At 39.6% G+C, this 16,223-nt stretch overlaps 1 protein-coding gene across 4 annotated transcripts in view; it reads left to right on the top strand.

Moving 5' to 3' along the window:
* The window catches only part of LOC141735524 (transcription factor RFX3-like), a 231,237-nt gene that overhangs the window by 126,508 nt on the left and 88,506 nt on the right, over positions 1–16,223 (top strand). For all 4 annotated transcript variants that reach the window (XR_012584768.1, XM_074568461.1, XM_074568462.1 and 1 more), the window contains exon 5: positions 14,853–14,927. Coding sequence is in view for 3 of the 4 variants with exons in the window: in XM_074568461.1 (XP_074424562.1) it covers positions 14,853–14,927 (75 nt within the window). In the remaining variant the exon portion in view is untranslated. The remainder of the gene's footprint in view (positions 1–14,852; positions 14,928–16,223) is intronic.

The following is a 16,223-nucleotide window of genomic DNA, read 5'->3' as shown; positions in this document are numbered from 1 at the left end:
AGGAGAGGTGCTCCAGCCCTCTGATCATCTTCGTGGCCTTCCTCTGGACCTGCTCCAACAGGTCCATGTCCTTCTTGTGCTGATGACTTCGCTCATGACTCTTTTACCTCCACGCCCCGAGCGGCACAGGCAATAGGGAATGGAGGTTGCTGTCAGTTCATAACGCTTTGTCTCTGCCGCTTCTTCCTCCTCACACTCTTCCCCTGCTCCAGTGTGGGGTCCCACCCATGGGAGACAGTCCTTCACAACCTTCGCCAACGTGGGTCCTTCTCACGGGCTGCAGTTCTTCAAGAACTACTCCAGCATGGGTCTTTCCTTTTCCACGGGGTGCGGTCCTTAAGGAATGGACTGTTCCAGCGTGGGTCCCCCACAAGGTCACAGGTCCTTCCAGAAAACCTTCTTCTCCCCGGGCTGCAGCTTCCTTCAGGGCACACCCACCTGCTCCAGCATGGGGTCCTTCACAGGCTGCAATGTGGATATCCGCTCCACTGTGGACCTCCATGGGCTGCAGGGGTACAACCTGTGCCACCATGGTCTTCACCCCAGGCTGCAGGGGAATCTCTGCTCTGGTGCCTGGAGCACCTCCTCCCCCTCCTTCTTCACTGACCTTGGTGTCTGCTGGGCTGGTTCTCTCACATAATTCTCACTCCTCTCTCCTAGCTGCCGTTGTGCAGCGTTTTTTTTTACCCTTTCTTAAATGTGTTATCACAGAGGCACTAGCAACGTTGCTGATTGGCTCAGCTTTGGCCAATGGCAGGCCTGTCCCGGAACCATCTGGAACTGGCTCTGCCTGACATGGGGGCAGCTTCTGGTGTCTCCTCTCAGAAGCCATCCCCTGCACCCCCCCACGTCCACCAAAACCTTGCCACGTAAACCCGATACACTCTTATGGAAAACTCTGATGCAATTGATTTAATAATTTTCAGCAGAGAAATATAACAGAAATCAAGTTGAAATGTTGGAATTAAAATACATTTGAGTGTATTGTTCTCATTATTAAAAATTGGCCAAAGGAACACAATGACTTTTTTGTTTCTGAGGTATTCAAAATTTGGTATTTGAGATGCCTCTGAATCCCTGAGGTGAATTTCTGTCTGTTCCTTTTCTTTTTTTCTGTGAAAACGTGTAAAGTAGGTCAAACATGCCTAGCCACTGACTGCTATCATAACAGTCTAATTCTCCGTGACATGGTGTTAGCACTTTTCTAGAGGAGTGGATTCCTGTGTGCCTAATTAAATAGACAGTTTATTCTAAAAGTGGCAGTTCATCTCTTGCCAACTCTGTCTTGTCATATTTTTTTCTGAATTTTTAAAAATAATTATCTGAACTTTCTGGTTTGTTTCTCAGTCCTGATTTCCTGATGGGACTAACTCTTGTTGAAGTGTATGGCTCTTGCTATGTGTTTTTTTTAGAAGTTCGATGGAGCGTGCCTGTTCTAGAAATCCTAAGCAAGCTTGACAAGGTTTTGAGGAGATTTTTGAGTCTGTACCATATCTGGCAGATCAACTACAGGGCAGCTCAGTGGTTTAGAATCTCAAGCATATGAGAAAGGTGAGGTATACAAACTACTGCTTGATTTATAAAAAGGGGTTGAATCCAAGAGAAAGAGTAGTATTGATAATTTGACCAGCCATTTGAAACATCCAGCAAGGAAGATGAAAACAGACAGCGAACTGGCATTTGAGAACTTAGGGAGGAGGAAGACATCTGATATAAACTCCAAACATTTTGAATTTTTACCAAGTCGTGGCTGTTATGTATGCTTCTGCTCCATATGTTGGCCCCGTATGTTGTTTTCTGATCATAAGAAAGATTTATATTCATCAGTCAATATGCATACCCTGTGCACATGCAGACTACTGGAGATAACTGTGATGTGCTTATTTTATAATGAAATGTAATGGATGCTCATAGCATCTGAAATACCCTCACATCAAACATAAGAAAACAAAAAAAAATAATTAGGACCCCCGTTCATTTCTCCCAGCTTTCCTATCTGATTAGGGACAGAAAAGAAGTCCTTAGCCTAATTAAACATTCCAGCTGGGAAAAGTGTGAATTTTGGAGGCCATTATTTTCTTGAACTTGTCTGTCTCCTCTTTAATTATTATAAATATATTAGTTACAGTATTTTGTTTTGGAAGGTAAACAGTAATAAAACATTATGAAAAGTGATACAGTAGCGGAGACCACAACTATGTCTAACTCTGTCTGTGGCTTCCCAGAAATGTCTGTATTTTCATTAGATGACTGGTGTTCTTACTGAAGTGGCCAGCACTGTTCCAGTAATTCATTATTTTCTCTCTTGTTCTCCCTTGAATATGAGCTACCTCCTGCTGTTTGTGCATCTAGTCCAATACAAACACTTTTAAAGCTTTTCTGAGTTCTTTTAAAGTTGGCATATATAAAATATCAGACATATTTTACATCTTTTTATGTTTTTGTTTGTGTATATGTACAAAACTTCTTTTTTCCCCAAAATCTTAAAACAATTGCGTTTTTTTTTTTCTGTCTTTCAATTACTTTTTCATTCTCTTGAGCAAAATTCCATATAACCTAGTAAAAGCTCTACTACAGTTGCTTAGTCTGTGAGGACTTTCAAGAGAATCTTTCACATTCTTCTGGGTGTAAAAGTTGGACCTGTGAGTTCTCTTTATATGGTCACTGATGCTTCATTTTCAAGTCTCTGCTTCTAGGCAAGTTTGTCTGTCCAATTCAGCCCTCTGGCATGAGTACCTCTTCAGAGGACAGTAGCATTTGTATGAATGCACTGTTTTGAAATATAAGTGGAAAGCACTCTGGAGTTCTCATCCATTTACCATATAACACTTGATTATTATAGTGATGCATACAGACCTTGTTTTAAGGTTGTCGATGAGAAAGTAACAATTGTTACAAGGAAGAGCTACAACAGCAAACACGGTTATCACTAGTACCCAAGGCTTAATTAGCTGTGCTGAATTTAAATTTTCTAATATACACTTGATGAATAAGTAATTTCTTCACAATGATGAAGAATTTCTTCACTTGATGAAAACTTCTTTAGTATTTCACTTGGTTTAAAGCCTACAATGGCAACATTTTTGAAGCAGATAAAGTTAAAAGGTGCTAAAGATATAGCAGATAAAAATAAAAGGAAGCAGATAAAGTTAAAAATAGGTGCCTGTGTAGATAGAGACAGGGACTTCTTTTGGACATGAGGCAGCAAATGTCTCAAACTTTAAGATATCACCAAAAGCAGCCTGTTTTACTGTCAGTAAAGAGGGGTTTAGAAATGCAAACAAATATAGATAATGAATTGGAGGATGTCCATGTTAATTTCAGTACCTCAGAGCTTAAACTTCTGAGGAATTTTTTTTCCTGATGTCCTGACCTCCCCAGAACAACTTAAGTATTGTGTGTCAATTACTTGAATCATGAAGAAAGTAATATTTCTTTGCCATTGACTTTTAGGAAGGCATTTTTTCAAAGTGAATTTGGGATTGTTAGGTGTTGTTCTATATATATACCATAAAGGCATCTGAGACATTAATGTATATGTTCATCTGATAAAATATTAATGGACAATAAGATTTTAACAGGAACAATTACTAAGATTACATAAAGACTGAACGTTGTAGGATTTAGTCGACATGTACAATAATCACAGTTTTGAATTTATTATCCACAGAAAAGTTATACCCTTCTTAACCATTAATGACTATGGCAGATAATAAATGAGCATTTTAGGTGGCAAACTGAGTGAACTGATGGAGAAGTCTAAAATCACAATTCCCATAATTATCATGCTGTAATTTCCCTGTACACTGATAATTATATGCATTAGTAATTAGTAATGCAGATATGTTTAACATGGTTTGGTTGGAGTTGCTGTCGGAATGATAACCTTTTTCAGTTATCAATCAAAGCATCTTCATAAATGATGCCTTTCCATATTGAATTAGTCTTTTAAAAAGAATCACACATTCAAACAGATGGATGTGGGGTTATTTTTGTCATTTAGCACTCTGGTTGTAAATATGCCTGTAACTTGACTGCTTGTCCTTAGAAATGTAAGGAATGCAATTAATTCATCTCTATATGTGTAGAATATAATTTAAAATGTTAAATTTGTTTTCATAATTTTTCCCAAAATGTCAAGGCTACAATTTAAAAAAAAAAAACAAACCACACACTATTCAGGATAATCCCTATTTAATTTGGGATATATGCTTAAATGCTACTCTGAATAAAGGTGAACTTAAGTTCATGCTCATTTTTTTCCAGAACCAAAGTCTAAGTTCCTGGCCCTAACTTTGAACTTAAAAGCTTGAAAGAACAGATTCTGCACGTGAATAACTTGCCATTAACGTAGGTGGCACTTCCCGCGCATGCAGGGGCCTGTTTCACATAGAACGTTTTGAAAGACTGAGGACCCAAGCCTACCGGAAGCTTGAGATTTTTAAAAATAAAATACATTGGAATGAGAGAGAACCCAGAAGTAGGTGGAAGTTTTCAAAATGAGCAAGACAAATGATTCACTGTCTGGAAAATCTGTCTTCAAGTTAAGCCTATTTTATTTACACGCTAGAGAAGGTTAAGAGATGCTTTGTCTACGGTTAGGCGCCTGCATGAGGAAAAAGTTTTCTGATAGTAAAGAGATATTTCAGTAGCAGGTAAAGCTCAAAATGCAACTCATCAAAATTTAGACAAGGAATAATGTACAAAATGTTTAATAATGAAAATAATTACCATTGGAACAGGTTACACTAGAATACGGTGAATACTTATCACTTTAAATATAGATCAGATGTCTTTCTGAAAGACCTGCTCTAGTTCAGTAATACTTCATGAGATTGATGAAATAATTAATGGTGAATTTTAGTGGTAACGAACACTTCTTGACCTACATTATTTAAAAAATAAGACAAGCTGATCACAAGAATCATCAAGATCTCTGGTTTTAAAATCTATGGATCTGTGGCCATGGCTATATTGTCTTCAGTGGCAGTATTGGTGACATACATTCACATATATTCCCCAATGCCTCCCTAGTTGCAGCCTATTGAAGAGAGGGAGAAACGAACTGAAGTGAATGAGGGCATTCTCTAGGATTTGCATCAATCTTTTGGGTTTCTAAGACCCACCTCTTGGACTCCACCTCTTCAAGTGAGATTTGTCTTGCAGACATCATTTGTACCATTTCCTCTGGCCAGCGCTATTTTTATTGTCAACAATGATCTCGTGCCTTTGTTCTTATCTTACTAATATCTAGTTTTTTCTTTCCCCTTTTGGGGGAAATTCCAGTATTCCACCCCCTTGGCATACACTTGTTGAACTATTTGCCCTAAGTACCCTCTATTAAATAGGGCTGTTGATTAAATTGCCTGGTTCTAAGAAAAATATAACATCTGGGCTGGTAGCAGATGCTTGACTTACCATCCATTGCAGGCATTCAGTGATGCCCTAATTTAATAAAATCAATCAGGTATACCCAAGGAGATTTCTCCAAACCATCTTGCCTGCACGCATGTTATTCCAATGTAAAAGGTGGCTCGATTCTGGCTCTGAAAAGAAGGTACTACTAGATAACCATACAGGTTCTGGAGCCTTTCTCCTCCTTTCCCCCCCTCCCTTTCTTTTAAATCGTTTTGTTTTCATTAGACTGCACTATAGTCCCTCTAGGTTAACTCTGAATTTCTCACAGCTGCTCTTAAAGCTTTTGAAATACCAAGAATAATAAAAAAAAATAAATTAGCTTAAGTAACAGTGAAAACAAGTAATATCGTATATAACTTGAAAAGCTTTTAGAATATTAAAATTAAGTTTTAGAGGCTTTTGCTGTCTCTGAAGAACAAGGGAGAATGCATGATGGCCATAGTTTATACCATAGATGTTCTGACTTGGTTGCTGTTAAGTGTTCAAAATGTTGGTGCCATTTGATTTTTAGGAAGTTTCTTAACTGTTTTGAGGTATTTTCAAAACTACTGAAAGAAAAATCACAGAATCACAGAATTGTAGGGGTTGGAAGGGACCTTCAGAAATCATCTAGTCCAGCCCCCCTACCAAAGCAGGTTCACCTAGAGCATATCCACTATGTTCGATAGCTAATAAAAGATTATAACTCATTACAGGGTGATGATCCAAGTCATTATGAACATGAATTGAAGAATGACATAAGGTTCCTGAGTTAAGTGAAAAGTTTAAGATTAACTGTTTAATGAGGCCCAAATGTTTAACAGTTGGAAAGAATTGAGTTAAATTACTACTGTTCCTTTGACTTTTTTAATCCTTTCACAAATCCCTTCACAAATTGTAATTCTGTTTTAGTTTCATTACTTCTTCATCATAACACTGTATGTATTGTTGTCCAATTTAAAATTTCACTCTGCTGTACTAACTGCATGTCTTAAAATACAAATGAGCTCAGAATTTCAAGCTTCAGCCAGTGTTTCAGTGAATTTAAAATCAATACAAAACATTTATAGGACCATCTTGGCTGATGTTTTTTGGGGTCATGTTTACAGTTTTATAATATACACAGTATACAAAATGAATGGCATCTAAATAAAAATCCAGCTTTGACTGTAGGATTTAAAAAGTTACAACAATTTTATAAATTACAGAATCACATAATGGTAGAGGTTGGAAGGGACCTCTAGAGATCATCTAGTCCAACCCCCCTGCCAGAGCAGGGTCACCTAGAGCAGGCTGGACAGGAATGCATCCAGGCGGGTTTTGAATATCTTCAGAGAAGGAGACTCCGCAACCTCTCTGGGCAGCCTGTTCCTGTGCTCTGTTACCCTCAAAGTAAAGAAGTTCCTCCTCATGTTGAGATGGAATTTCCTGTGTTCCAGCTTGTGCTCGTTGCCCCTTGTCCTGTCGCTGGGCACCACTGAAAAGAGTCTGGCCCCATCCTCCTGACACCCACCCTTTAGATATTTATAAGCATTGATGAGATCCCCTCTCAGCCATCTCTTCTCCAGGCTAAGCAGACCTAGGTCTCTCAGCCTTTCTTCATAAGAGAGGTGCTCCATTCTCTTGATCATCTTTGTAGCCCTCTGCTGGACTCTCTCCAGTAGTTCCCTGTCCTTCTTGAACTGGGGGGCCCAGAACTGGATGCAGTACTCCAGATGTGGCCTCACCAGGGCAGAGTAGAGGGGGAGGATGACCTCCCTTGACCTGCTGGCCACGCTCTTCTTAATGCACCCCAGGACGCCATTAGCCTTCCTGGACACAAGGGCACACTGCAGGCTCATGGTCAACTTGTTGTCCACCAGGACTCCAAGGTCCCTCTCTGCAGAGCTGCTTTGCAGCACGTCAGCCCCCAACCTGTACTGGTGCATGGGGTTATTCCTCCCCAGGTGCAGCACCCTACACTTGCCCTTGTTGAATTTCATTAGGTTCCTCTCCGCCCAACTTTCTAGCCTGTCTAGGTCTCGCTGTATGGCAGCACAGCCTTCTGGTGTGTCAGCTACTCCTCCCAGCTTTGTGTCATCAGCAAACTTGCTGAGGGTACACTCTGTCCCCTCATCCAGGTCGCTGATGAATATGTTGAACAAGACTGGACCCAGTACTGACCCCTGGGGAACACCGCTAGTTACAGGCCTCCAACTAGACTCTGCGCCACTGATCGCAACCCTCTGAGCTCTGCCATTCAGCCAGTTCTCAATCCACCTCACTGTCTGCTCATCTAACCCACACTTCCCCAGCTTACCTGTGAGGATGCTATGGAGACAGTGTCAAAAGCCTTGCTGAAGTCAAGGTAGACAACATCGACTGCTCTCCCCCCATCCACGCAGCCAGTCATGCCATCGTAGAAGGCTATCAGATTGGTCAAGCATGATTTCCCCTTGGTGAATCCATGCTGACCACTCCCGATGACCTTCTTTTCTTCTACATGCTTAGAGATGACATCCAGGATGAACTGGTAGGATCTATTGTTGATTATGTGAAAAAAAACCTACCTCCATGCATCTTGCTGTAATACTTGTTCTTTCCTAGTCTCAGTCATTTTGGAAGATATTAATTGAACCCAAATCAAACTTACTGGATATTTTCCCTGTTTTTAAAACTTTTATTGAATTATGACTCACATAAGGACAGTAAATATTGTTTTAGTCCTATCTTCTTCCTTTAGCTGGCCTTTTGTTGCCTAAGTTAATACCTGTTCGTTTTAACAATTTTTTCATTGTCCTCTATTCAATTTTCAACCCAAGATCTCTGGTTTTACAGTCTATGGATCTGTGGCCATGGATATATTGTCTTCAGTGGCAATATTGGTGACATACATTCACGTATATTCCCCAGTGCCTTGTCCCCTCAACTGTTTGTAGTGCTATGCTGTTGCCAAAGCAGGGAAGTGTTTCTTTATATATATACACACACATATATAAAAAAAACCCTCTTAATTTATGATTTTAAAGGATTGGTTTGTTGAACAGGCCACAAAAACTTTTCTCAGTGAAGCAACAGGGTAGTGTAGTAGCTGGAACGAGCAGCAGGAGGCAGGGCTTCAGTCCTGTAGTACTGCTGTAGACAAGGTGTTGTCAAACAGTGGAGTAAGATTCAGAATTATGTATCATGTTATAATATCATGTTAAGATGGGAGAGTCTATGGTTGCATTATATAGTAAGTTGATCTTAGTATGATGAGATCTTAACCTTTTAATTTTTGGCATACTGTATCCTCTTAAATTTGACCTTTTCTGTCTGATTGAATAGTTTGACCTAATAGTATTTTCCACTGAAGCAAGAAAAAAAATCTGTATTAAAACATTTTTTTTGTAATATTAAAGTATATTTTCTTACATACTAATCAGATACTCATATGCTTTTATAAAAAGGCTTATATTTCTAATATCAGACAGTTGTAAGAAAGACTTCTTTTTTTCATTGAGAATTACTACAGTAAAAATACTATTTGATTAGCTTATAAAAAGGGGATGAGAAAGTAACAATTGTTACAAGGAAAAGCTATAACAGCAAACACAGTAATCACTAGTACCCACTAGTGTGGGAAGAGAGACTGCCAGTTTGAAATTTAAAAGACATGTAAATTCCTGCACCTGGGATGACATAACTGAAGAGTCCACTATAGGCTAGGATCTGTGTGGGTGGGGAGTAGCCTTGCTGAAAGGGATCTGGGGGTGCTGCTGGACAGCAAGCTGAACATGAATCAGCAATGTGCCACTGCAGCAACAAAGGCAAATCAGTTCCTGGACTGCATCCGCAGTGGCTTTACTCACAGAGATAGACATGATCATCCCACTCTACTCAGCCCTTGTCAGGCTGCACCTGCAATACTGTGTCCAGTTCTGGTCTCCACAATTCAAGAAAGACACACACAGACTGTAGAGGGCCCAAAGGAGGGCCACAAAGATGATCAAAGGACTGGAGAACCTGCCCTATGAGGAAAGACTGAAGGAGTTAGATCTTTTCTTCCTGGAGAAGAGATGGCTCGGGGAACCTCATCACAGTATTCCAGTACTTAAAGGGCAGGCGCAAAGAGGATGGAGGCTCTCTCTTCACAAGGAGCCACATGGAGAAGACAAGGTGCAATGGGTAAAAGTGGCACTGGGAGAAGTTTTATCTCAACATAAGAAAGAAATTTTTTACAGTGAGAACAATCAATCACTGGAACAACCTCCCCAGGGACATGGTAGAATCCCCATTGCTGGAGGTTTTCAAGATGTGATTGGACAGGGTGCTAGATAATCCCATCTAGACTCCCTTTCCCAGAAAAGATTGGTCACTGAACATCTCTTACTGTTTGGCAAAGGTCTGAGTTTTTAAAGGTCATGAAGTTTAGCATTTTTAGTGACCTTTGTAAACACAATACTAGAGATGAAAAATTTTGCACTGCTGCCAAAGAACATAAAACCACTGCAGCTTTAGCTCATATTCCATTGATCTTAAAAGTTGCCTCTTAATTACGATGAAACAATGTGTGTGACTATTAAAATCCAGTTTAATAGTTTTTTTCAGATTAATAAAACCTATCGCTCTTGTGGTTCAATGTGTATTAGAGCTGTCAAACAGTTGCCTGCATTCCCTTGCAGTTTATGAGACATTAACTGTCTCTTCCTTTCTGAAATATGGAAACCTTTGTGAGGTGCTTAGAAAGCTTTACAGTAAAAAATGGAAACATTCTTACATTTGAAGTACCTCTGTAGTCAAGTATCCATTAGCAGTGGCACATCTGAATAGTTCATTAGGTCTTGGGAGCTTAATTTCTGCCTAAAAATAGAGAAGGCACCCTGGAGGCTTGCCTGAATATCAAATTAGATCAACAAGCTGTTAAATCTGTTCTCTTTTTTAATTCTTTCATTGATTGATTTCCTAATGTATTTAATTTATTTTTCAAATTTAAAACAGATGTTATTACTCCTACAAACACTCTTTTAGTTGCCAACATGAAATCCTACTGAGGGGAGAATGAAATCTGTCAGATCCACTGTACAGTATGTATGCATTGTGCACAAATGGAAAACCACTTCGCCAATGTACAGGGATGCAGAAAGTGGCATAAGAATTAGCCAGAAGAATTCAAAGCTCTAAAATTCAAACTGTCTTGTGTGAATCAGTCATGAATAATTAACAGCTTTTGAAAAATACAACTTCCATGAATATCTAGTTGTGAATTATAACTTTGAATTAAAATTCAGTTGTTACCTGTTGCTTTATATTAACTTCATAGAGATGTCAGAACAAGCAGACAATTATGATCAGCCAGAATTTTCCAGTACTGAATAATATATAAGTAGTTCCTAACATGGGAGAGCATTCACCTCTCTTGCTCATCACTTGCTCTTGGCTTATGCCTGATATTATCACATCAAAGTCTGCAATGGAACTAAATGTCACTTGACACATGGAATCACGGAATTTTTCAGAGCTGGAAGGGACCTCTAGAGATCATCTAGTCCAACTCCCCTGCCAAAGCAGGATTGCCTAGAGAGCACATTACTCAGGACTGCATCCAGGCGGGTCTTGAAAGTCTCCAGAGAAGGGGACTCCACAACCTCCCTGGGCAGCCTGTTCCAATGCTCTGTCACCTTCACCGTAAAGAAGTTTTTCCTCATATTTGTTCGTAACTTCCTATGTTCCAACTTGTGCACGTTACCCTTCATCCTGTTACTGGGAACCACTGAAAAGAGTCTGGCACCATCCTCCTTCAACCCACCCTTTAGATACTTGTAAATATTAATATATGGTCCCCCCTCAGCCTTCTCTTCTCCAGGCTAAAGAGTCCCAGCTCTCTCGGCCTTTCCTCATAAGGGAGATGCTCCAGTCCCTCAATCATCTTAGTTGCCCTACGCTGGACTCTCTCCAGTAGTTCCCTGTCTCTCTTGAACTGGGGAGCCCAAAACTGGATGCAGTATTCCAGTTGTGGCCTCACCAGTGCAGAGTAGAGGGGGAGAATGACCTCCTTCGACCTACTGGCCACAGTCTTCCCTATGCAGCCCAGAATTCTGTTGGCCTTCTTGGCAACAAGGGCACATTGCTGGCTCATGGATAATTTACTGTCTACCAAGACCCCCAGATCCTTTTCTTCAGAGCTGCTTTCCAGCAGGTCCACCCCTAACCTGTACTGGTGCCTGACATTCTTGCTCCCCAGGTGCAGGACCCTACACTTGTCCTTGTTGAACCTCATTAGGTTCTTCTCTGCCCAGCTCTCCAGCCTGTCCAGGTCACGCTGGATGGCAGCACGGCCCTCTGGGGTGTCAGCCACCCCATCCAGTTTGGTATCATCAGTGAACTTGCTGAGGATACACTCTGTCCCCTTGTCCAGGTCGTTGATGAATACGTTAAACAATACTGGTCCAAGTATTGACCCCTGGGGGACACCACTGGTTACAGGCCTCCAACTCGACCCTGCTCCTTTAATCACAACCCTCTGAGTTCTATCACACAGCCAGCTCTCAATCCACCTCACTGTCCCCTCGACTAGTCCACACTTCTTCACTTTCCTAAGGAGGATGTTATGAGAGACAGTGTCAAAAGCCTTGCTGAAGTCAAGGTAGATGACATCTGCTGCTCTGCCCTCATCTAGCCAACCAGTTATAACATCATAGAAGGCTATGAGATTGGTCAAGCATGATTTACCCTTGGTAAATCCATGTTGACCACTTCCAATAACTTTCTGCTCCTGAACGTGCTTGGATATGACATCCAGAACGAGTCGCTCCATTACCTTCCCAGGGGCGGAAGTGAGACTAACCGGTCTGTAGTTCCCTGGGTCCTCCTTCCTGCCCTTTTTGAAGACTGGAGTGATATTGGCCTTCCTCCAGTCCTCAGGCACCTCTCCTGTCCTCCATGACCTTTCAAAGATGATGGAGAGTGGCCCAGCAATAACATCTGCCAGCTCTCTCAGCACTCGCGGGTGCATCCCATCAGGGCCCATGGACTTATGAATGTCCAGTTTGGCCAAGTGGTCTCTAACCTGATCTTCCTCTACTGGGGAAAACTCTTCCTCTCTCCAGACCTTCCCCCTTGCCTCCAGGGTATGGGATTCGTGAGAGGCAGCTTTAGCAGTGAAGACCGAAGAAAAGAAGGCATTCAGTAGCTCTGCCTTCTCTGTGTCTTCCACCACTAGGGCACCCGTCTCATTCGTTAGTGGGCCTACATTTTCCCTAGTCTTCCTTTTTCTATTGATATACTGAAAGAAACTCTTCTTATTGTCTTTAACTGTGGTGGCCAAGATGAGTTCAGATTGAGCTTTGGCCCTTCTAATTTTCGCCCTGCATAGCTTCACTACATCTTGGTATTTTTCATAAGTAACCAACCCCCTTTTCCAAAGATCATAAACTTTCTTTTTTTTCCTGAGGTCCATCCAAAGCTCTCTATTTAGCCAGGCTGGTCTTCTTCCCTGTCTGCTCGTTTTTTGGGACTTGGGGATGGCCTTCTCCTGAGCTTTTAAGAGTTCCTCCTTGAAGTAAGACCAGCCTTCCTGGGCACCTTTGCCCTTCAGGACTGTCCCCCAGGGACACTCTCAACCACGCTCCTAAGCAGGCCAAAGTTTTCCCTTCAGAAATCTAAGGTGGCAGTTCTGCTGGCTCCCCGCCTTGCTTCACCAAGAATCAAAAATTCTGTCATTTCATGGTCACTCTGCCCAAGACAACCTCCAATCATTATATCCCCCACAAGACCTTCTCTGTTAACAAACAGTAGGTCCAGTAGGGCACTTCCCCTAGTTGGTTCCTTCACCAGCTGTGTTAGGAAGTTGTCTTCCACACACTCCAGGAACCTCCGGGACTGTTCCCTCTCTGCTGTGTTATATTTCCAGCAGACATCTGGGAAGTTGAAGTCCCCCACAAGAACAAGGGCAACACAATGTAGTGGAAGAATCATGTTGGACAGGAATAGAATAAAGCTACTTGTTTTCTAAAAGAAAAGAAAGTCCCAGAAATTGTGACAATAACTCTGACTATGAACTAGAAGTTTCTGATAATTGCCAGTCCAGAATATCTGTAGATAATTGGTGTATTCTCTTTGATGAGAAATACATATAGTGGCAGATTTTATTAAGGCTTATGCTTGGGTATTTGGGTATCTGAATTCTTATAAAGCTAATTTGCAGATAAATAGTAATCTGTTCTTGAAAATCCCTGGTGGTCACAGAATTTAGGTTTGGATTCTATAATTCTATGCTTGCCTTTCTACTAATTCTATGCTTGCTTTTCTACTCATTGGATTGGACCATCCTTGTTTTCTGAGGAGACTGTATTATATTATATTGTATTTATGCACTAATTGAAATATAATCTGAAATATTTTTCCAGTTTTGTGCTGTATATTGAGTGAACTCATTTTAGTAGTGTAATTTACCAGCATAAACTCTTTGGATAATACTGTAATAATTAAAGAAGGAGAAGGAAGACTTATTTAAAAACTGTCTACAGGGGGAATAAGTGGTTTTAAATGTACAAATGGTTTTCCATTGCTTTTGTGTTTTTCCCATTTAATGTGGCTAATTATATGCCTTCTTTTATTGTACATCCCATTGTCTCTCTCACTTTCAATGCTTTTGCTATTCTAGCTCTGCAGCTAAACTACAGTTAGATTGTAAATTTATTTTTAATGCTGTCATTATAGAATTAATCAAAAGATGTATTAATATGTGGGGGAAGAATGGGAATGGGTATGGTTGTCTTTACACATTTGTATTAGGAGTAATATTACTGTATAATTAGTGGTATATAATTCTTTTTCTTTTAAGTGTATTATTCTGAAGCCGTCTGATTTTTTTTCTTTTTTTAAGGATGGATCTTGCTGTCTGTGTAAACTTCCAATTTTCATTTACTTTGAGAGCTCTGAATATTCAAAGAATGCTCTGACAGGCTGTAGGGGTGATATGCTGTCCAATGAAACTAATGGCAGAAAACCTACTGAATGATTGAGATTTTACTCCGTGGTTGCAGAGAGCAGAATTTTTTTTTCTAATTCACATTCAGAGCGTGCACAGGTCTTTCTCAAATACTTGGAGGAAGAAACCTTGAGGCCATTCTTAGGATTTTATCCTGGGATTTTTTTTCTTTTATTGAAAACATTGATTGTTCAGTAATTTTTACTGTTTGCAATGTAGCTTACTGATAAATCCACTTCTCTTATTTTATGAGCAAGGAGGAAGGTAAATTGGACTTGGAAAGTGGGATCCTGCAGTATATATGCAAGCAAAATGTCTCCCCAACTTCACTGGGGAGGTTTGCCTTCATGGGGACTTCAGGATGAGGCCTTTAAGTAGAAAATATTCCTTAGCCATGACTGAACTAGATATTACTGTTGAACTTAAGGAAATCTATCAGAATTTTTCTGATCAGTGTTTTTTACTGTCCTGTCTTGAGTCATTTTCTAATGACATCTATTATCAGATTGAAATGGCGATTGAGACACTGCAAAAGTCTGATGGTCTTTCTACTCACAGAAGCTCTCTTCTCAACAGCCATGTAAGTTGTCTCTTTCATGAAAGCTAATCTCCTGCTTGTTCTGCATGTTTAGTCTGCCTCTAAATGTTTGTTTTAATTTATTGCTACTTTTTGCTTTTGATCTTTCCATTTTAGTTGCTTGTAATCTACATCTTCTGTCACTATATTTTGTCAGGTTAAGTGTCATGACATATTGTAGAGTGCATTTCTTTTCTAGGTTCTGTATTGTGTTAACACAGCTTAACGTATTTGCCTGTTCTGCAGGTCCTAATGTAAATGTAAAAATAATAATAAAATAATTCTTAAGTAGTCTGGGTTTGACATTTTAAAATACTTTTCTATAATTTGTGTACCCAATATAATAATTTAGGAGCAGGAGAAGGGGGGAAAAAAGCAGCACGCACTTTGAAAAAAAATATTCTTTATATTTCTTTTTAAATATTTCTATTATTCTGAATAAATTTATTATAAGAATTCTGAAGATATATTTGATGACATAAAAGAAATAAAACAATCTGTTAGTCTCTAATATGTTTTATTCTTCTGCCTCTTGCTTTGTTCTGTCTTTGCAAATCCTGTAGTTAGGAATTTTCCATAAGAGAAAGCTGAAGATGTTTGCATAAAAAGATGGTTGCAAATATAGTGGTAAAGCCATTAAATATAACTTTTAGATAAAGGAGAAAGGCTCAAAGTTTAATATTCAGTTTGTTTTTAAACAGTGCTAGTCTTTCTTGAAATGTTATGTAAACAACATGTTTTTTCTTCAGTTGGTATAAATAGTTTTGCATTTTTTTAATACTGCTAAATTTCTTTACATACTGCATCCTTTTTGCTTCTCAGCCTTGCTAACCAACACAAATTTGCATATTTTTCAGATTCTTGTATTCCTTCACTACAGAAATGTAAATACTGATTGTGATATGAATTGTATGAGTATATTGGGTAGAGGCTATACACTTGTTTTCATTTGACACCCCCACCACCAAGAATGTGGTAATATGGAGGGGAAAACCAAAACTGTTTTGTCAAAGTTTATCATCATGGTAGAAAAAGACAGCAGGAGCCAGTACAATTTCTTGGAGGAGAATTTACTTTTATTAGAAAATACTAAAATTTAGTGAGGGAAAATGAATTCTGTAAAATGTGAAGAAGGACTTTTAGATCATGGTTTTAAAATAATTGTTTCAATGTTAAGACAACCTAGAAATATGCTAAAATTACGTTAACAATGTAATTAAATGGATAATTTTTTTGCAAAATGCCAAAAATCTATATTAAAACTTAGATATACAAAGAATTGCTAAGTCTGCCTTGAAT

This window comes from Larus michahellis, chromosome W, assembly GCF_964199755.1.
Source record: "Larus michahellis chromosome W, bLarMic1.1, whole genome shotgun sequence".
Taxonomy (NCBI): Eukaryota; Metazoa; Chordata; class Aves; order Charadriiformes; family Laridae; genus Larus; species Larus michahellis.
This window is presented reverse-complemented; position numbering and strand designations above follow the sequence as displayed.